The sequence below is a fragment of the Phoxinus phoxinus genome (assembly GCF_949152265.1).
Source record: "Phoxinus phoxinus genome assembly, chromosome: 23".
NCBI classification, from domain to species: Eukaryota; Metazoa; Chordata; class Actinopteri; order Cypriniformes; family Leuciscidae; genus Phoxinus; species Phoxinus phoxinus.
In genome coordinates this window covers 3,809,216-3,832,271 of record NC_136898.1, presented here as the reverse complement: position 1 = coordinate 3,832,271, position 23,056 = coordinate 3,809,216, and the positions used below count along the sequence as shown (strand labels likewise).

At 36.5% G+C, this 23,056-nt stretch overlaps 1 protein-coding gene across 6 annotated transcripts in view; it reads left to right on the top strand.

Moving 5' to 3' along the window:
- Positions 1 to 23,056, top strand: part of cntnap3 (contactin associated protein family member 3) — a 122,227-nt gene that overhangs the window by 67,924 nt on the left and 31,247 nt on the right. For all 6 annotated transcript variants that reach the window (XM_079598628.1, XM_079598632.1, XM_079598631.1 and 3 more), the window contains 6 exons: positions 10,391 to 10,497; positions 14,601 to 14,720; positions 15,965 to 16,162; positions 17,740 to 17,896; positions 20,086 to 20,213; positions 20,381 to 20,551. In XM_079598628.1, coding sequence (XP_079454754.1) covers positions 10,391 to 10,497; positions 14,601 to 14,720; positions 15,965 to 16,162; positions 17,740 to 17,896; positions 20,086 to 20,213; positions 20,381 to 20,551 — 881 coding nt within the window. The remainder of the gene's footprint in view (positions 1 to 10,390; positions 10,498 to 14,600; positions 14,721 to 15,964; positions 16,163 to 17,739; positions 17,897 to 20,085; positions 20,214 to 20,380; positions 20,552 to 23,056) is intronic.

Sequence of the window (23,056 nt, the reverse complement as noted above, 5' to 3'; positions counted from 1 at the left end):
GAGACTTATTCGGGTTTAAAGCGGCTTGAGAGAATTTAAATTTTTGGGAGAACTATCCCTGTTAATAAAACAACAAAATACAAAGAGCATCTCACTCACTCTTGACTGAGAACTTTAATAGTAGCTTTAATAAGAATCAATGTAAAATTTATACAGTGAAGTCGATGTTGTGTTTTATTTTCATATTTGTTCATTTAATGACTTTCTTCAATGCTGTTAAATACACCTGTAGCTGAAAAAATAAAGCACTGTTTATTTAATTTGTATATTAAGTTGTGTATGTGTATCTTTGTTCTTAATTTTTAATAACAAAGACAATGACAAATATTTTTTATCTTCGCCACTTTGGCCTAAATGTCTGCCATTCTTTTTTATTTTATATTTTGTTACCTAAGGCTTTGTTTTTAAAATAGGGACATTAGTTTGGCTGTGATGCTCAGTCACTTGCAAAATAGTAAAACCAACATGAAAAGGAATCGTGATAAAATCGTGAATCGTGATTTTCCTGGAAAAAATCGTGATATGATATTTTTGCCATATCGCCCACCCCTAAGTTATAGTGATTTTTGATGATAATCAGCATTAGTACAGAAGTGTGTAAGGCCTGTTTTTATTCTGTTACTGCAAAAGTGCATAGCCGTGAACTATTTATCATGCACACCGCTGAGTTCGCATCCATTCACACACACCGCAGTAAAAGAGCCACATGCCCACAGATCTGTGTTTTGTGTTTATGCAGAAGTGCCTCATTATTTCAACAATGCTGCATGGGTTTGAGTCACACAACAGCGTCCCGTTCCTGTTCTACTGCCCCGCTTATCATCCACCTGTCGTACTAATTCTCTTTTTGCATTTTCCTGGTGCGCTTGTGTTCATTGGAAGAATTGTGTTATTGACTGCTATTTTGAAAAGTAAATCTGAACTGTGTGCAATGACGTAATGTATGTGAGAACAGAAGTGAAGAGAGTCACTGGTTGAGTCTGGGTTGTCGGGACGCTCAAACACACACAGTAAAGAGTTTAGTTTCAGCGTAAGCAGGTGCTGAATGCTGGAGCACTGCTGTGTCATGATCTTTACACTAAATTAAGTCTTTTATTCTCTTCAGCCTCCTTTGTATGCAAATGAGTCTTGTGCCGCATTCGCAGAAGTCAGCGCTATTTGCCGGGTGCAATTAACATTGGACCATTAGTGGCCACCTAAAACACCAATGTGAATTTTATTTGATGTTTTCTGCACTTTCTATTGATCATGGCGGCAGTAATTCATTAAATGATGATCAAATGATGTTGAAAGCTTTATAGCGGGTCGTATATATAGACATGATGAAATAGCAGATTCATGTGTCTGAATGTCACATGAGTGATGCTGTACAGTCACAGTGAAACATACAGTATCAGCTGCTCATAACAGCTTTTTACTAAAGCTTTTTAATGTTTAATAATTATTAACATATTATGTATTATTTTGACGCTTAACTAGCGCTTTTGATTGTGTTCAGAGCTGTTGCTGCATGAATAAAACTTCACTAAACAATATTTGTACGGTAGGGTTCAATAGGCCTATATACGGTAGCCTCAGGGTTGTGGACTCGAGTCGCGTGACTTGGACTTGACTTGGAGTCAAGCGACTGGACTTGACATGATCAAAGATGACTTGCGACTTAGACTTTGACAACAATGACTCGCGACTCGACATAATCAAAGATGACTTGCGACTTGACTTAGACTTTGACAACAATGACTCGAGACTTGAGCCCTGTGACTTGGAAAGACTTGACCTACCTTCTAAAACCACAGATCAGAGTTGTAATCACTGTAGTATAGCAGTGTGTCATTGACGCATGTTTACAGCGCTGCTTTCGCACTTTTGGCACTGAACCGGAGAGCGCTTGATATAGCGCGTTCAGCAGAGCTTGTCAGTTATCACACGTTCAGACAGGTTTCAACCAAATAATGTTTTTTTTTTTTGTTTCAGGCATTTAAATACACAATTACTAGCAAACCATTTATAATTTGAAGAAAAAAGAAAACACACTAATGTCTAAGTAAGCGGAAATAATAAACCTTTCAAATATAATTTTGAGACAAGTTATTTTTTTTCCCCCACATCAAACGCACATTTTAGCCTATAGGTAACTATAAAGTCTTCTCCCTGTTCACCAGCCACTCACTTTCATGTATTCCGGGAGAAATGGATGGATTTACGCTTTGTAAATATGACAGGCACGTAGCCCCAAAAAGTGTCACGTGACGCTTGATACGTTGCCATGGAAATAGAAATGTTCTACAATGACGGTCGCGTTAACACAATAATTTAACCAGGGACTCAATATTTTAACTTAATGTGTAGCAAATCATAATTCTAACAATAAACATGGTTTTGTGTCTCTTTAATGTGGCGTCACGGATCGCTGCACTCCTCAGTTCAGAGGCACGTGATCGGATCATCTCTTCCTCTTTACTAGTTGTAGTGTGAAATAAACATGAATGATCATCAGAATGAAATGTATCATGTCTCATGTTAATCAGTGTTTCAACCACAGAAAGTCATCAATAAAACAGCTTGTAAACAAGGTCACGTAATGTTACATTTACCTCAGAATTTCAGAAAGCAAGTCAATAAACTCGATAGTTAGCTAGAAAGCAGCATTTTGATAAATATCGTATTTGCACTCTATTACATATTCATTTTATTCATTTATCTGTTAGTGATGTCTTCATTATTTAATGAATGCTTGAATTAATCTGTCCATGAGAGCAAGTTATTACAGCTTATTATTGTTTAAATGTTTATTTCGCCAACAAATTGGAGTAAAAACATTCTGTTATTAAAAAGTTCACATAAAAACTGCATTATGTGCAATTTACATGTTTGTACAACTCCGTTTTATTGATTAATAAATACATTTGATCAGTTATTTTGAGCGGTTCGGTTTTCATCATCCTGAATTTTCATTTCGGTGCGTCACTAATTATTATCATGCCACACAGAACCGATCCACAGGGTGGGAAACTGCATGCACTAAATATTTTGGGTTTGTTTTTGCATAATTCATTGCAATTTGTAGCATTAACAATATTAACCACTCCAGTTTTCAAACGTTGCATGTTTGCATTTCTGCATCTCATCTCTCTCTTCACTGTTAGCGGCTGATGAGGTTGACTTAGGGTTGCGTCGTCGGCCTGGTTTCTGTCCGTCCTAATTTCCTCCGGTTGACCTCTGACCCCCAGGCTGAAAGGGCGTGTCTGTCTCCGTCCAGCTCTTGTCAGATTCCCCCTGCGGCGTCCAGCTCTGTGGAGATGCGTGGCGTTCCCCTGCACACCTGCTGCTCTCGTCGTTCAGCTCTGCGGGCCGGCGTTCGGTGTCACCTCTCTGTGATTAGGGTCACGACGAGCGACCTTTGGCTGCTGGAGTGTCGGTGAGGGATGGGAAGGGCAGCGCGGGGCACGTGCGTTTCGATGCCGTCAAGCTGCTACTCAGAGCTGGTGTCATTTTGTTCTCTGTTCAGATGTGCAGAGCTCTCTGCCCTCACACACATATTCTGCTTGAATAGATTTATTTTCCATTCTGTCCCCCAGCAGAGGCAGTTTTAGTGTTTGATCTAGGTTTGTTTGCGAGGCGAGCGCCGCATTGAAATTCCTCATATATCCTTCACCACAAAACATGCAGATTCCTTTCAAGCTCTTTCGTAGATCATTTCAAATATTTTTGTATATTATATATGTATTTTTTTTACCCCCTGTGGTGAAAAGCCCGTTTTTAATGTTGTTTATATGTCTATGTGTCTATGAGTATTTCCTCCTTAAAACTGCAGTGAACCAAAGACTCAAAAACGCGGTTCGGTGTCCCACCGTCACCAACATGTACCCATGCGGGGCTGTTCTCCACTGACTTTCGATGATGTTCAAAGCATTTCTAAGGATGCTGATTTTTTGAAGGCATGGTGATGGTGAACGGGATAGCAACACATTATCAGCTGTTTGATAACGTAGTCAATTCACCATTCTGATAAATCGACTTGTAGACGAACCTGTATAATTCGCTCTTCTTCTGAATAATTTTCTTATTCAAACATATATGGCAGATTTAAACTGTGGCTGTGATTGAGTGGAGGCGGGGGCTAATTTGCATATTCATGGACCTTGTATACTTAAGGGGTGGTTCATTATGATTTTACTTTTCTAACTTTAGTTAGTGTGTAATGTTGCTGTTTGAGGATAAACAACATCTGCAAAGTTACAACGCTCAAAGTTCAAAGCAAAGGGAGATATTTGCTTGTAAAGAAATTGCTTTTTAAGGACTACAACAAACGGCTGGTAGAGACTACACAACATTCCTCCCGCTGACATCACCAACCCTTGAAGTTACATACCCCCCCCATAAATTCATCAACTAACCATTCAGAAATGTCCCGTTGCTTCTACATGTTGTCACTTCTTCTCGAGTCTCTCCGTCATTGTCTGACTCCGAACATAAAAGGCTAAAAGTTTTTTAAATTTCCAGTGCATGTGTGTGTGAGGTAAAAGAACACAAGCTGTTGTAGCTCCGCCCCCTGTGCCGGGAGCAGCAGCTCATTTGCATTTAAAGGGACAGACACAAACGGTGGGTTTTTGCTCAACCTCAAAAATGTACAACTTTAACATGCTATATAAAAATATCTGTGGGGTATTTGGAGGTAAAACTTCACATACACACTCTGGGGACATCAGAGACTTGTGAAAAGGGCATTATACACCCCCCCCCCCCCCCCCCCTTAATTAGACAAGGCGTGTAAAGTTACATTCAAGCTATTTTAAAGCATGAAGAAATGATTTTCGCAGGAAAAATGGTCATTTTGATTATCAAAGGGATTAAGTTACTGCAGGGGAACTTTAAGATATTTAAAGATTTGTCTGCTTTTCTGACCTATGGAGGTATTCAGGAAAGAAACGCGTTCGGGAAATGTTACTTTTCAGTTCTATTTTTTGTAAATCTCCCATTGTCTTACATTTATAGAATGTTTGTAATTTAAAATGTAACTGTCAACGATGATGTCACTGTAGCAGTTGCATTTGAATTCTGTTCGCATATATTTGCATGGTAATTTTGATTGGTTTCCTCTATTTGTGGAAGACAGCTCGTTCTTTCATTCACAAACAGTGAGAGTGCAAGGCGATGGAGCAGAACGCAGCCGCCCTGAGTTGAACTGTTTAAGTTTACAGCTTTAACTATAGTTAGTTGTGTTTGATTGTCATTTACAGACTGCAGACATGCAACTATTTCCATGTTGTCTCTCGTAGATGTGTCCTTCAGGCAGAGATGCTAGTGGATTATCATATCCCCAGATGTCACGCTATTCTTATTAGCTGAGACCTCATGTTCCTGGTCTTATTGTGAATGATTCATCAGTGCATGTTATTATAAAAATGTTGTTTGTCTTCATAATCTTTCATAAAACGTGTATATGTTGTTCTTCCTCTAACACACTGTGTTTGTGTACTTGTTTCTCACCTACAGTAAGAATCACAGAGAAGTTGTAAAATGGTCATGTACTGTAAAACATCTTACGCTGTGAGAAACCTTGAAAAACTACTGTTTGAAAGTTTGGGAGCAGTTATAATATTTTTTAATTAATAATTTTTATACAGCTAGAGTGCATTAAATTGATCGAAAGTGACAATAAAGACATTTATAATGTTACAATAGATTTCTGTTTCATATAAATGCTGCTCTTTCTATTCATCAAAGAATCCTGAGAAAGTGTATATAAATTAATCATAACTAACATTTATTTTTCATGCGGGAACAACAATCATATGTTTTTGAATGTTGTATATTTCCAAACTCTTTGGTGAAAACTCGTGACTTTGGGTGTGTGTGTGAGTGTAAAAATAACAAATATGGGAAATTAAACAAGACAGATGTCTAGGTTTGAAACCTTGTGATTAACAATGAAGTAATCATTAAAACAAACACTGTAAAAAATTATCGTGATTTTAACAGTAAAAGACAGTTAACAGAAAGATTCCTTACTATATACGGTAAATAACTGTGATAGATACATTTAATGTAATTTTACTGTAAATTTACAGTTTTTGAAAGTGAAAAGAACAAATAATTGTAGAATTTACAGTGAAAAACCGTAAATTCCCACAATTCCCTGCGTGACACTTCACATTTGATGTATTTTTGTTGAAATAACTGTTTCTTCATAGTTTTCTTAGTTTTTTTTATAATCAGTTATGTACACTAGCGTTGTATGTTACATTTAATGTTGTTATATTAATGTTTATTGCATTTTTAAAATGTCATGATGGTGTTTAATGTTTGTGTGAATGACACTGTGCAGCTTCTATATATTAGTATTAACTTTCTTGTGGAAAAGCTGCTTGTGATGAGCTTTGATTGATCATGTGACTCACCACTGGTGTGATTGGTGGTTGTCAGTGTATTACAATGGTACAAAAAGACATTCATATTTCAATAGGTCGGTAAATTAACATTATATCAAATCATGAAATACGGTTTATTACTGTAAATGTTAAGTTAATTCTGTAAAACCTAAAATGTTGCTACCATATTTGTGGCTACCACAGCAGCCAGTATTTTACCGTAAATTTAACAGATTTTTTTAAAGTGAAGTTTGCTTTACCTAGTAAAATAAGGGTTTGCATATGAAGAACTAATCAAATTGTGGGGAAATTATTCCTGCGCAGGAAGTAAGCTAGTTAGGGGAACAGGTATTAGCACCCAGCCGTATAAATATTATAGGACGTAGTTCGGTTTAGGGAAAAATCTACCACATCTGTCTCTGAGGATCAGTAAACGCAACTGTCTGGCAGCATTTATCCTTTCTGCATGTTTCTCAGTCGCTCTCAGTGTGTGACAGTCAGTGACGTCTGATCATTACAGAGTACAGGAGAACAGAGGAGTCCGGCTGTGTGAATTCGACCGCTGTGGTTCGGTTGTGTCCCCGCGATGGGCCTGAGAAGCTCTGATGGATCCCAGCCAACAAAGAGACGTGCCTCTCAGTATGCCGTCGGCGTATGAGAGCCAAAAAAGTGTGTTTTCAAATTTTTTTTTGAAGTGTCCATTTTAAACGGAATGAAAGACACTCGATCCTGTTCCGATTATAAAGCTACAAAGCGTGAAACCGGAGCGGAGAGTGTATCTGTCCGGGCCACCTAAAGCAGAACAAAGAGTGTTTGATCGGATCCTCTTAGACCATCATTGTGGCCACAAATGGAAATCTGGGGAAAGATGTCGTCGGTGAAGTGAGCGCTAGTAATGCGAGCATGCAAATAATCCGCTGGCATTCCCGGGAGAGATGGGAGAGGCAGGGAATAGTTTTTGGGCTCAGGCAAGGACATTTCTCCCGACTAGAAAGGATTTGCTTAACAAAGAGAAACTGGAAGGTGTTTGTGGTTGAAGAGGCTGCTTTGAGTCACTTGGTTAACCTTACTTTGCTCTTAGCAAAAGTTTGTATAGCTTCTAAATCAAGGCACCGTGGCATAAATGATTATTAGTGGTGTTTGCGAAGTCAATCTTGAGGTTAATGGCGTGATGAAACCTCTAAAGTATTAAAGTTCAGTGTGTGCGTCGTCCTGCGGCGTTCGAGCTCCACACACAGGAACGATTCCTCAAAGCAGGTGTGCTGTTACTTTACTAAGTGATCATCAGGCGAGTTTGCCAAAGTTTCCTGCACCAAAAACATACAGTTGCGGTCATAAGTTTACGTACGCCCTGCAGAACATGTTAATAATTAAAGCTTAACAGTTTCATTAAGAGAGTTTGCGCTTTTATAATCCCTCTTTGTTTAAATTATTAACGATTTGCTGATTCTGCAAGGTACATTCTGAACTGTGATTTAGTTTCTCATGCCCATTTTTCATGCTTTCTCTGAATTAAACAGGCTGTTTGTGCTTCTATATTCAAGACTTCTTTGTGTAAATGAAGGCAAACAGATTGATAATTAAAGTACACTGAAAAAAACAAGAAAACTTTACTTAGGCAAGTTTTTTTTTGCACTAATATTTTTTAAGTAAATTTTACATATGGAATTAAGTAATCTCTACTTAACTAAGTTAGGTGAAAGTAACAAAGAAAATAAGTCATTTTAACTTGGCTAGCAAAAGGTTGAGTACTATGTATTTAGTTGAAGTTTCCTTTGCAATACATTTCACTCAGACAATATTAGGCTACATTGAATCATACCACACTTTTAAAGAGTACTTGCTTTACTTAGAAACATCTAAATCATTAATACAATAGATATTGTGTGAGACACCATATCTATGTATCAAAAGTAATGTGTGTGAACGCAGAGACCTCAATACTTGGTAGACAATACACAATAACGGTATCATTTGATGGGTCGTTTTTGTGTTTGAATGTGTCATTTTGAGTAGAAAATGAACTCCAAATGTCACTAAATGTCACAACAAAAGCATTGATAAAACTGTAAATACAGCTGGAAAACAGTGAAAAATCAACCTCATTAATTATTCAAGGCCCAGTGCATGATGGGAACACCAGTATCAGAAAAGTCGAGTAATTTACTTAATTTTATAACGTTGATATTTACGCTTTCATTTCTACACGATTGAATTGAGTACTAATATAGATTTTACTTAATTTGTTTTTTATTCTAGCTTGAACTAACTTTTTCATGTAAATTACATTGTTTTGTTCTGTAGTATTTACTTCACCACAAAATCATTTTTATCAGTGTATACTTGATCATGAGACATTCTTGTTATCCAAGTCTTCTGAAGTCATATGAGGAAAATATAAATGAGAGAGACAGACAAATTTAAGTCATTATTTGCTTTAAAAAAAAATATATATATATTATTTTGATTTGCATACTTCAAAATGGTAACACTTTATTTCAATAGTCCACTTTACACATACTATATCTACATGAGTTTTAGTAGACTGTAGGGTTAAGGTATTAGGGTTAGTAGAATAAGTTGATATGTAGTTGAAAAGTTACTTAGCCTATAGAATGTCGAAAATAAAGTTTTAGCAGTTATTATGCCGATAGTCTTACTCTAGTGAGAGTTATAGTTGACATGTACAGTAATTTCAAAGTTATTTATAGTTAGTAGAATGTCTAAATGTCTATTTCCCTGCGATTTACATGCGACAGTCTTTCTGCATCTCTCGTTTATGTCACTAAAAGTGCACATGAATTTGCATTTGAGCTCCAGATATGAATGATTCCTCAAGTGCTGTGACTTTACTAAGTGATTTTAAAAAAAAATCCCAGCATGCATTGCAACTTGGGAAATTATGTGGCAACTATTATTAAAGAATCATTGCTTTGCATTTACTTGCTTGATACTACAGTATACTGCTGTTGTTGTCACTGTTGTTTAGCTGTGTTGTGGTTCATATTTTTACTGAATTACAATTGTTGATCATCACCATGTTTGAGATTTGTGTGTTGAGGTATATATGTGCATCTCATTGCAACTTTTGTGCGTAATATATATTTGCCAGGGTAAAATGTTTGCCTCTAAATTTAAGACAAAATCATGTAGTTAGCATTGGAAATCAATCATGAAGATGAAAAAACAAGGATTGCAGTCCCTTGCATTACTAAATGCAAAACAATATTTAGTTGCCTTGACAAGATTTTTTAAGTTTAAACACTACTGTTACTCATTAGATGAACCAAAGTATATAATTTTACTTTAATTGGAGATAATTAGTTGAGTTAACAAGTTGAATGTGATAGGTTGCCTTACTTTTTCAAGTTAGCTCAACTTTGTACCCTAAATGTTGCGAACCCTAAACTGTACTCACAGTACTGTCGTGATATTTTAAGCTAAAATAAAGAAGAAAGGTTTTTTTTTATTATTTTTTTTATTACTTTATTATTTTTTTAAGTATTAGTATTATTATACTATGATCAGGACCCACAAATATTCCCCCATTGCATTATTATACATTATTTTCAACATCATATATAGTAGTTTAATGCAGTAATGTCACTGAAACTCCATAAACTTACATTTTTTTCTCACGGAGTACTCGAGCTTTGATTATTATTGTATGTAGATTAGTATTGTTTATTCTTAGTTTATGTTAACTTAAGTAGTTCAACTAATATTAACTACTGAAAGTGCTTAACATAACTTGTGCTATATTGAATCTTTTCTTCTTAGAGTGTTCTGTCAATATTTCTTATTTGTTTCTTGTGACAGTGTGTATGGAAATGTCACCGTGTGCTTTTCTAACTCTAGGATCAGATAGAGCCAACAGCAAGGTTTTCACTTCATGCATAACTCTCTACAAAGGCTGCATGTGTAATGCTGAATGATTGTGTTTCTCTATATCTGATTGTCCTTGAGATCAAACATCAAATATGATTTTTCATGTCCTATTTTTTTTTTTTTTTCACCAGATGCTCCCCGAGTCATTGTGAACATGGAGGGAGATGCTCTCAGTCATGGAGCACGTTTCACTGCAACTGTTCAGCCACGGGCTACAGCGGAGCGACCTGTCACAGCTGTGAGAATACACACACTGCAAACCTTTCATTACACTGTTAAAGTCAAGGACAGATCAGGAGTCAAATGCAGACAGAATAGTTTACTTCATCTGCAAGACAAACTTTATTCCATGTCTGGCCTCCAAAACTGACATCTTCACCCTTCATTCAAATATCATTCAAAATGAGTTAAAGATTTTGTAGGCATATTGCGTAGTTGTGCTTGGAGTCAAGTCACCTTCATTTATATAGCGCTTTAACAATATAGATTGTATGATTTACAGTGATTATAGGAAATTAAAGTAATAGAGATAGTTTTGGCTTTACAGCAGCTCTAGATTAAATGTATTGTCCAGCTAAAGTTTGTTTTGATTTATTCACTTCCGTCGCAACGATCATTAGTTATTAACTTAGGGGCCGCTAACACGACACCGTTCTAACAGAAAACCCCTAATGCGATCCGGCCGCTCATTTGCACAAAACAGTGTCTCGAGAACGCAAACCATGAAATAGGTTCCAAGGTACAAGCCTTGAAAAATGTATAATACAAAATGTTTTGGCTATGCTTCCGCATATCCACGTGAACCAGAATTATCCCGACAGCGTTTTATCTGTACAGAGGTAAAGAGAAGGAGGCCGTCACAGGAGAGACACGAGTGACACTTCAGGACTGCGTTGTCGTCATGTCCAGGTGAAGGTCCTTCATCAGATCCGGATACGGCCTGGATCCGGCGGACTGCGGGAAAACCTCGGGATAAACAAAGACACTAATATTAGCGTAGACGCCATCCTTCTTATGATGTACCAAGTACATCAGGATTTATGGGAAGTGTTCCCGGTTCCGGCTGTTCTAATCTATGCAGCCTAACATTGAGTTATAGAAGTCTATAATGTGTTTTGTGAATGCTAGGTCGAAGAGATGTTGTTAGTCTAGATTTGAACTGACAGAGTGTGTCTGCTTCCCGGACAATGTTAGGAAGACTGTTCCAAAGTTTTGGTGCTAAATAGGAAAAGGATCTACCGCCGGCAGTCGATATTGATATTCTGGGTATTATCAACGCCGGAATTTTGAGATCGCAGTAGACGTGAAGAACTATAATGCGTTAAGAGCTCGCTCAAGTACTGCGGAGATAAACCATTTAGTGCTTTGTAAGTGATCAGCAATATTTTAAAATTTATACAATGTTTAATAGGGAGCCAATGCAGTGTTGACAGAACCGGGCTAATATGGTCTCCTAGTTCTGGTAAGAACTCGAGCTGCTGCGTTTTGGACCAGCTGTAGTTTGTTTGTTAAGCGTGGAGGGCAACCACCCAGTAGAGCACTACAATAATCTAGCCTTGAGGTCATGAACGCATTAACTAATTGAGTCAGTTGTGATAATAACGCACTGAAACATGACAAATTGTGCCGACGTCATTTTTGACCAGGCTGTCATACAAATAAATTATGAACACATGCAAAAACAAGAGAGAACCAACAAAATATTAATATCTGATTATGTTGTAGTCAATGTGGGCTTTTTCCTGTGAGCTTTTAAATGCGCTCCGAACGATCCCTGTCAATCAGCGCTGGATCTCGTGTTCATCTGCTAATATTCCTCACCAGACTCGAGCCATTAAAAGTGTTTAAATGAGTATGTAGATGCACTTTCTTATCTGCGTTGTTTTGAACTTTTAATGAAAATTGAATTGGTGTGAAACGACTGTGAAGGCGGGATGCTGACATGCTTGTGTAACTCACTTCATTATGCCACAGATCACAGTGTATGTTCTAATTGTGTTATATTGGAGTTAAAACGCGCTACAAACTTTTTTCTCTTCGGCTCACATTCATTGTGACACATTTTCAACACAATATATGTAGATATTGCATTCAGAGCAAATGGTCAAAATCATATACTGAGCATTTAATTTAATATACGTGAAATTCAACTTCCGAATGTATTTGTATTATGAAGCGAGAAGTGTGGTGCCATAAATATTGCATGCAAACAGAGCCGCTTTAATTATGACCATCTGCATCTGTTTCGTAGCTCTGATTTCATGATGTAATGCAGACAGGGGAAGATAACTATCAATTAAAGTGCTTAGGGGGAAATGGATTACTGGAGGTTTCACTTTCAAGGAAAATAATTACAATCTATATGCAATCTGTTTTATTTCAATCTGTTTATTTCATATGCTCAAGATAGAGAGCTTATTTTTATGTGAACCAATAAAGCTTTATAAAAACCTGATCACAAGCCAAGAAAAGCACTTTTTATTTTTATTTTTATTTTTTATTCTATACAAATACATAGCCTACAAATATACTCTTCCACATATTGCATATATTATATTATAAATAAATATATTTTATTCCTTTTTTATTTTAATTGCTATTCTGGTTCATTATTTTCCTTGAAAACAAAATCTATTAATAATATCAAAATATATTGTAGTATAGGTGCGGAAATCTATTATAGTATTCCACTTCCCTCTAAGCATCTTACTAAATGATTATATATATATATATATAAAACAACATTGACTATGTTTGCTCTATTTCGCCAACAACAATAGTTCCGTACGAAGCCACAGCAGAACTATAGATATATTCTGGAGAATCATCTCAGTTTGGTCAACATAGAAAACCCATAAAAACGTGTGTTGTTGTTTGCAATTACCGGTATAAGTCAGTAAGTGTGCAGATGAACTCAGTTACTGTACTGCAGAAATGTGCTTTCATTTGTAAACCTCCAAACGCTCCTCTGACTGACAGCAGCTTTATATGAGATCTAATTATGAGGTCGCACTATAAAGTCCCTCTCAATAAAGCTCACCCTTTAAAACAGGCCAAGTGTGTGAGCGTCTGTCATGCTGCCGCCCGCCGTTAAATATTTGAGTGACGTGTGCTTAATTTTAGCCGAAATCTGCTCCACACTCTTTTATGGCTCCAAAACAGGCCTTTTCACTTCATTTAAGACTTGGTGTAAATCCATAAGTGTGTAAAACTCAACCTCTGCAGCTAATGAGCATCTGACCTTGTGTCGTATTTGATATATTTTCTCTACAGGAGTCATATCATGAGGAATTCAATTCTCCTTGCTTTTTTGGTGATTAATGTGCCTGATGTGCCATGAAAATATGCAAAAAAATGTTCTTTCTACTACAAAAGATTATGCAAACTATTGATGCAATTAATTATTTAAAAAAAATTCTGAGCAAATTCTGAGGAAAATATTTTATAGTTTTTAAATATTTTAAATATGAGGGAAGAACAAAACGTTTTTTTTGCCCCAACAGTTTGTTAGATAAATTCTAACAACATTTTCGGGGAAAAAAAAGAAAGGCAAATGACGCAAAAAAAATATGCAGGATAAAGCATGCATTGACTACAACATAATCAGTTATTAATATTTTGTTGGTTCTCTCTTGTTTTTGCATGCGTTCATAATTTCTTTGAATGACAGCCTGGCCAAAAATTAGGTCGGCACAATTTGGCACGTCTCATTGCATTATTATCACAAATAAAACAATCAACTCCAAGCACAACTACACAATATACTTAACCAATTGTTTTATAATATTTGAATAAAGGATAAAATGTCAATTTTCCTAGGCCATACATCACTTTTGCCTACTACTGATTCAGTCATATAAATAAATAAAATGTGTGTGTGTGTGTGTTTAGTGTAAATTTGTGTATTTATTTTTATATATATATATATATATTAGTTTTAATGCTGCTTATTTTGTGCCAGATAAATACTGATTCATGCAATCAAATAATTCTATAATTTAATAGATATTGGCCTTATATTTCTGGTAGCTAACTATATTTTCTAAAGGGCTGCAGCTTGACTTGTAACTGCGGGAGCTTCTCCAGATCATCCATAAGTTCTGGAATCTTGCCATCCTGTTTAACATGTAATAACATTTTACAGGGTGTGAGTTTTCCTGCGAGCTGCATTTTCACACATGTTGCATGAACTGGTCACAACTTCATCTGTAGACAGACGGTGTGAATATGTGTTACTGTTGTTCTTCACAGTTCTGAACGAGTGCAGCCTCACCTCATTATCTCTCCTCACGTGCATTTCGAGAACTTCTTCTGTGTTTGACTAACCTGCTGTGTTTACAGCCATTTATGAAGCGTCGTGTGAGGCGTACAAACACAAAGGAAACACGTCTGGCTTTTACTACATAGACGTGGATGGAAGCGGCCCCATCAAACCTCAACTAATCTACTGCAACATGTCAGGTGAATCTCACACAGCGTATCCAAACTGATTAAATCCCTTTAAACACTCCGTAATTGGGGCTTTAATCCACAGCGTTTGATCCTTCACACACTGTGTCACACCCCGCGGAGGAAGTCACTCGTGGAAAAACACTTCAGAAAACCCCCCCGATCAACCTTTGAGCGTGTGTGTGCGACGTGTGCTCTCGCGAATAAAGTTTGAAAAGGCTTTTACAGCCTGATGCATTAGAACAAGCTTTTGAAGTGCTATGGTTTCTTGAAAACCACCACATTACACTTAGATCTTCATTTTTGCTTTGTTGAACTCGATATCATTCTTTTTTTGCTTTCTTATCAGTACACATTGCTCATCTTATTAACATGATTCATCAGTGCAAAAAAAAGTATTCTTTTAGTATTATTAATATACTATAGTATTCATATTTCAAATAGTTTTTTATGTGTTTTAATTTTTAATTTTGTTCATTCAAAATAATAATTTGTATACTAATAATTCTAATAATAACTAATAATATATACTATTGAATACACATAGTATTTATTAATGTCAACTTAATTTTTATATTTTCATTTTATATATATATATATATATATATATATATATATATATATATATATATATAAAACACATTTTAAATGTATATTTTTTTGTAATATCGTTGTTTTTTATTTATTTATTTATTTTGGGGTTTTAAATAATTCTATTTAGTTTATATTTCAGTTATAGTTTTAGTATTTTTAGTACTTGAACTTATTTTAATTAATTTAATGAAAAAATGGAGAAAAAAAATCTCTCATTCATATTAGATTTTTCATCTGATATTTTTTATTACTTTTTTTTATTGTTATTTTTATTTGTTTCATTTAATAAATTCAGTTTTAGTTTATGTGAAAGTACCAACTCTGTTTCATGTCACATTGCAAAAGTAAAATGGGTTGAAAATGTAATTTCATGTTGATTTGAACATAATACGCCTCCAGTAGAATCAATATAAAGACCCTAAAATGAAACGTCAATAATCTCCAATAATAAAAAGAACCATGAAGCTTGAAACAGATTCTTTGAACACAAGAACCTCTATTTCTATGATTGTTTAGTAGATATCACAAGTTTCTTTGTGAACTTCCTGTGACCTTTTGAAAGTCACGTGACTGTTGCACAGGTGTAAATGGACAAAGCCCTGAGATAAACCAGTGTGTCGTCTTGGCTTTTTTCATCGTCTGCATCCCTCTCGTCCCTGCAGATAAAGCATGGATGGTGATACAACACAATAACACGGAGCTCACCAAATTAAAAGCGTCCTCCGGGATGAATCAGCATTTAGCCCACTTTAACTATTCGGCCGACGCGGAGCAGATCCGGGCGATAATCACCCAGGCTGAATACTGCGAGCAGGAGCTCTCCTACCACTGCAAGAAGTCACGGCTCCTGAACACACCAGGTAAGCCCTTTTTATTAGGAATATCGATCGCCCCCTCCATATGAAAGGTCAGGCTTATTAAAACCGCAGACGCTCGCATGACGCTTAAGCACACAGCTCAAATTGATTGTTATACTCTTTGTTATGGGCAGTTTATATTGAGTCCCCCCCCCCCCCCCCCCACCACATTTTTCAGCATTAAATTAATTAAAAGGCCTCTTTAGGGTGCATTATTCATGTGCCTTTGAAGTGCTTTTATCATGTTTGTTTGTTTGTTTGTTTATTTGTGTGGGTTTGTCATGGGCGGTTTGGTACAGTGGCTCTCTCGCACAGGTCGAGTCGGGTGATAACGCTTCCCGTAGTCTCTCAAATAAACACGAAACATCCGCACCCACGGTAATTACGTCCATTAGTTGTCTCATTATCGGAGTTCTTGATGAGACGAGGAGAACACGGTGTCAGGCGTAAATAAGAAACGTTGGAAATGTCAGGTGAATAGTAATGAAAAGAACACGCTAGTCTCGATTAAACCTGGACAGATGCGTTTACAGGACGCCGGGGGTGGGAGTGTGATCGTCTCGATATGACAGATCACACATCTCAGTTCTTTCTGTTAGACGGCGGTGAGATTAAATGTAGAGCACATGAAGTCTGCTTCTCAGATGTTTCTCTCGGGGAAAGACCACAGTAATCGCAGGCATCATCGCAAATTTTGATCCCAAGATCCCAAAGTCACTGATCTCGAACATTTCTAATCAAATTTAGGGTGAAATTATCTGAACTGTTGACTCGTTTGTGTCTGTTTTCATTTATTTTCAGGAACTTAAATAGAAACCTCTCATTTCCTTCTCGTATGTTTCTCACGAAAAAAACACACCAGTGATAGTCTCAAATTATGCTCGGATTCTCCAAGATCCCAAAGTCTGCAACCAAAAACTCAGAGATCTCCATATGAACTTAAACACTTCCTCATCAAATTCAGGGTCAAATGATCTAAACGATTGACCCATTTGTGTCTATTTTTTATTCATTTTGAAGAAGTAGAAACGTATAATTTCCTGCGTCTCAGATCCCAGACAACAAGTGTGCAACCTAAACTCAGAAATCTCATCCAAATCAGGGTCAAATGATCTGAACTATTGACTCATTTGTGTCTATTTTTACTTATTTTGAGGAGCTTTTACATTGTTGAAACATCTGAGACAAAGTTCAAATGACTGAGAATCTCATGAGCTGTAAAAGCAACCTCTGAGCAACAATGTTTGTTTTCTGGGTGTGCAGAAATCTCAGTAGCACCTCACTGCAGTACACGAGATCCAGGGGGCGGAGTTGGATCCAGATCTAAGGGGTGGAGATTGGTAGGTTAAGGTTTATGTAAGGTGGGAGGAGTTGGATCTGGACCCAACTCCTCCCCCTGGATTTCATGTTCTGCAGTGAGGACCATCTCAAAAATCTCCCTTTTATAATGTCTAATGTCTCATTTCAGTGTGTGTGTGTGTGTGTGTGTGTGTGTGTGTGTGTGTGTGTGTGTGTGTGTGTGTGTGTGTGTGTGTGTGTGTGTGTGTGTGTGTGTGTGTGTGTGTGTGTGTGTGTTGCAGATGGCAGCCCCTTCAGCTGGTGGGTGGGACGGGCCGGTGAAGCGCACATGTACTGGGGTGGAGCAGTGCCGGGGAGCCAGCAGTGTGCCTGTGGCCTTCAGGAGAACTGTGTGCATCCTGAACACTTCTGTAACTGTGATGCCGACAGCAAAGAGTGGTACGACACCAGACTGTGTTCACACTTGTAGTTAAATATGCGCATATCTGGCTTACTTGAACATGCACGTCACTACACAACAAATAATGGTGCGCTTGTTCATTTGCATTAAAGCAATAGCGAAGATTAACAAGCATTTGGTTAACAGATTCAGAAGACATTGTTATTTTCCAACATCCTACATACGTTCTTTGTACAGTATTGATCTGTCCACCTAAAACACATTTTTTGGTGAAAAGGTTGAGAATGAATGAGGAAGGGAGGAGATTGCTGGATGACAGGATTTAGTTTGAATAAGAAATTAATGTATGAAATCCAAACTTCTGGATAATCCATACATACAGTATACATAAGCAGTGACATAGTAAATCTGGTTACATTTTTATTATTTTTTGTTGGCTAGTAGAAGTTCTGAATTGCCGGTAACTAAAAAATCTAAAAATTTAACATTTTAAAACGTAAAAATTGGTGGGTGAAAAAGTTAATTTCATACCCTGACAACAACCTAAAGATACAAAACAGAAAACAGGCTTTTATGACATATATTTTGTGACAGAATAACCGAACATCTAAAGCAATGCTGTGTGTGTGTGCAATGCGCTCGCTGTATGTGCGCACATGGCGTTTTACCAGCTGAGAACTCGTGAAGAGCGTAAATAATGTGTGAGTCAAAACAGCAGCATGAAGTCCTCTGTTGCACACAAACAAAGATCTGCTGAAAGAAGCGGTACTGACGCCTGTACTGAACTGTGATGGGCAACGTAGATCATGTGACGAGAGGAACCAGCTATGCTTGAGCATTCTGTCCCTTTTAAGGTTGCAGCTTGTGACATCACGTCCTGTTTGGGGTCATTTAAATGTCTTTGGTCTGTGTTGCATTCATATTTCAGAGAGTGGTTTGTCCCCAGCTCTTCAGGAGTCTCGGTCCGCTTGTTTGGCACCAGGGTTCAGATATCACACCCTTAAGGCCTGTTCTCACCAAAATCGATAACTATATTAGTGTCCACTCTAACGCACAATATCGTTCTGTTTATGACAAGTGCGTGTCATCTGTCGCTTTAAACGCTTGAGCTCTTTCCAGATTCTGATTGGCTGTCAATGTTTCATTACATCAGCTGGAAAAAATCGTTCTGAAAGTGATTCCATAGATATTATTTCTCTGTGTCGTTATTTTTATAGTTATGGTTTGGACTGTTCTTGGACTATTCTTTTACATTTAGAATGATTTTAGAACTATATCTTTATCATCATTGAGCTGAACATTCTGAGGGGAAAAAAATCAGAATTGCGATTTTTCTTTGAAGTTATTTGTTCTTTGAAGAATTGAAGTTATAAACTTCAGCGTTTATGTCTTGCATATATATAACTGTTATTATAAAGTTTTATAACTTTTATTCTCAGAATTGACAGTTTATATCTCACAATTGTGAGAAATAAAGTCAGAATTGCTAGATAAAAAGTTGCGATTACTATTTTTTATTTTTTATTCTGTAGTGGCGGCGAGCTTTATTCAAACCTAATGGCACCATGATGCAATCAACAAATTAAGTTTTACAAGTTTGCTTCTCTTTGTAAGTTAGCTTTCTTACACATCCCACATGGGGATTGGGAAATATGCTTGCAATGCAATAATGTTAAAATTATATATATATATATCTTTTGATTTATGGGTAAAATAAAACCTGGACATGTTAATAAAAACAAATATAAGTACTACTATGAAATAAGTGTTTTATATTTATAGTATGAATATATATATATATATATATATATATATATATATATATATATATATATATATATATATATATATATATATATATACTGTATATATGTATGTATATATTTTAAATTAGTGAAGTAGATTTACTATTTAATTGGAGTAATACAAGTAACATGTGGATGCATTACAGTAATGAGAATTGGGAGATTATTATTATATTATATTGTGTTATTTAAAAATTAAGTTATAAAATATACATAATATAAAAAATATATATAAATCAGTTTTTTCCCATATTATGGGGATTGGGAAATGTGCTTGCAATGCAATAATGCTACAATGAAAAAAAATGTTTAATCTTTTGACATGTTATGGGCAGTTTTTATGAGATTCACAGTTTCCATGAAATGAAGATGTGTTGTTCTCAAAAGTGTGTAGTATATAATGCTGTTGTGATGTTTGACAGGTCTAATGACTCCGGGCTGCTGTCCCATAAAGAGCATTTGCCGGTGGGAGCGCTGGCGATCGGTGACATCAGCAGATCCGGTTCAGAAGCGGCCTACAGAGTGGGTCCCATGCAGTGTTACGGAGACAGTAAGTGCCGCACAGATTTAATATTAACCGCTCTAATCACACTGTAACCACTTACCCGGTCAGCCTGTCAGACCGACTCTGGGTAGATTGGCAGACGTGAAAATGAAAAACCATGATATTGTTCCCGGCGAACTATATACATGTGCTACTGTACATGCTTTCTCCAGGTAACTTCTGGAACGCCGCCTACTTCAACAAGGAGACGTCATACCTGCACTTTCCCACGTTCCACGGGGAGCTGAGCGCCGATATCTCCTTCCTCTTTAAAACCAGCTCTTCATCGGGAGTGTTCCTGGAGAACCTGGGGATCAAAGACTTCATTCGGATTGAACTGAGCTGTGAGTGTGTTCAACTTTCCAGCTTTTTCTCTCACAAAACAAAACCTGCCAAGAAAATCTCACAAAATAAAATCTCACAAAACCTGCCAAGACAGGCGACAATTGTTTTTTCTCTGGCTTTTTAAGGATAATTAATAATTGTTTATATTTTATATATATATATATATATATATATATATATATATATATATATATATATATATATATATATATATATATATATATATATATATATTATGTATGGTATTAGTAAAAAAAATGCATACAATGCATTAGATACTATTATGAAAAAAGTATTATATATGTATGTGTATATATATATATATATATATAGGAAGTAGTTTTACTATTTAATTGAAGTAGTAAAGTAATGAGAATTGGGAGAATATTATATTATTTAAAAATTAAATTATAAAATATATGTAATAAAAAAATATATAAGTATTAATACAAATAGGCTATAGAATTACTGTAACTGTTTATATACATTAGTATGCATTACAAAATAATTGGGAGTTTTTAATATAATACACTGAACAAAATTATAAACGTAACACTTTTGTGTTTGCCCCCATTTTTCATGAGCTGAACTCAAAGATTTAGCTAAGACTTTTTCTATGTACACAAAAGGCCTATTTCTCTCAAATATTGTTCACAAATCTGTCTAAATCTGTGTTAGTGAGCACTTCTCCTTTGCCGAGATAATCCATCCGCCTCACAGGTCTGGCATATCAAGATGCTGATCAGACAGCGTGATTATTGCACAGGTGTGCCTTAGGCTGTCCACAATAAAGGCCACTCTAAAATGTGCAGTTTTATCACACAGCACAACGCCACAGATGTCGCAAGTTTTGAGGGAGCGTGCAATTGGCATGCTGACTGCAGGAATGTCCACCAGAGCTGTTGCCCGTGAATTGAATGTTCATTTCTCTACCATAAGCCGTGTGTGTGTGTGTGTGTTGAGTTTCGACATTGCTGAGTATTTGTTTATCCACCAAAGGGAGAAATAATCCAGGGAAGCTGTCGGCTGAAAATATAGACATCACAAAACGGTTTCCTCCAGGGAAATTACCACAGAATAGCTGTTGAACCAATATGTAGAGATGTGCTCCACTGGTTTGCAATGCGCTCAGACTGAAAACCCCTCTATATGATCAATTTAAGACCTTTGGTCATTTTATTAGCACTGTTTGCTAAGTCAAGCGTCTCGATCACTCGTAGTGGTTTGAAGGCCTAAACCCACATTTGAAAGTTCAGTTTTTGTGCTCCAGACATGAATGATTCTTCATATCTTCCTGTAGATCCAACAGTAGTGCTTGACGCTAATAATGCCAAGGTCATTGCTTCGATATGCACAAAAAAATTTAAATAGTTCTAGTTGTTTAATTGAAGTTGTAAAAGTAATATATATGGTTGCATTTCAGTAATGCGAATTGGGAGTTTATAATATAATATTCTTTTTGCCCACTGGACCATAAAACAGCTGAAAAAAATCACACAGATCAACAAAGAAAAAGATGAAAGAAAACGCATAACAAAACACTAAAAATCATCCAGAAACCAAATATGCACAAACACCACTTTCATTTCCCTCCCAAAATGTAAAACCCACTTTGACGGCTGCTAGATGAGCACTATCTGTCTGGCGTTCATCCGAACCCTATAAAATCCCTGTCCTCTGGGTGTGTGTCTAGATTTTTATTATACCCCTCCGCCACATGGTCCCTGTCTATTACGCGACTCTTTAACTGCATAAAAGAGCTGTTAAATTCCTGGACGTAATGGGCTCATGTGATGGATGGGAATAGAGTATGTGAAGACCTTACAGCGCCCCCGGCCGCTTGTTCCTTTATAATGACAAATCCTTTGGCTGGAAGAGCTCAATTAACCTCTCATTATATTCTGACTGGTTTGGGCGCCTGTTGAGGCGGCTCATGTAGGACGTGAACGAGGACGAGGAAGTTCGTTTCAAAAAAGCCGCTGGAAAAAACAGTGGCATCTGAGATCTGAGCTGTGGGGTGCTGGAACAGTTCAAGCTCAAATTATGATCTGCTCGCCAACATGTCACTCCATGACTTTATTTCACTCATGTCGCAAAAAAGAAATATTTTCCATATCAAGGTTGTGCACCATTCAGAGATGGATTGAAAATGCCTTTTAAATTACAGTTCTCTTCCTGGATTTAAAGAAACATTCTGCAGAATTGCCGTTTGAATTTGAATCTAATGATGTAGAATTAAGCTGAATTGAAAAAAAATCAAATAAATTCATATAGCTGTAAGTATTAACTGGAAAATCTAATTTCAAACTTCAAATGTTGACTTGACAAAGCCTTGTTTGAAAGGTTTGAAAAGGTTAAAAAGCTTTACAAATATTTGGGGTCAGAATGAAGTTTCTTCTGCTCACCACTGCTGCATTTATGTGTTTAAAAATACAGTAAAAATAGTCATATTGTGAAATATTATTACAATTTAAAATAACTGTTTTCTGTTGTAATATATTATG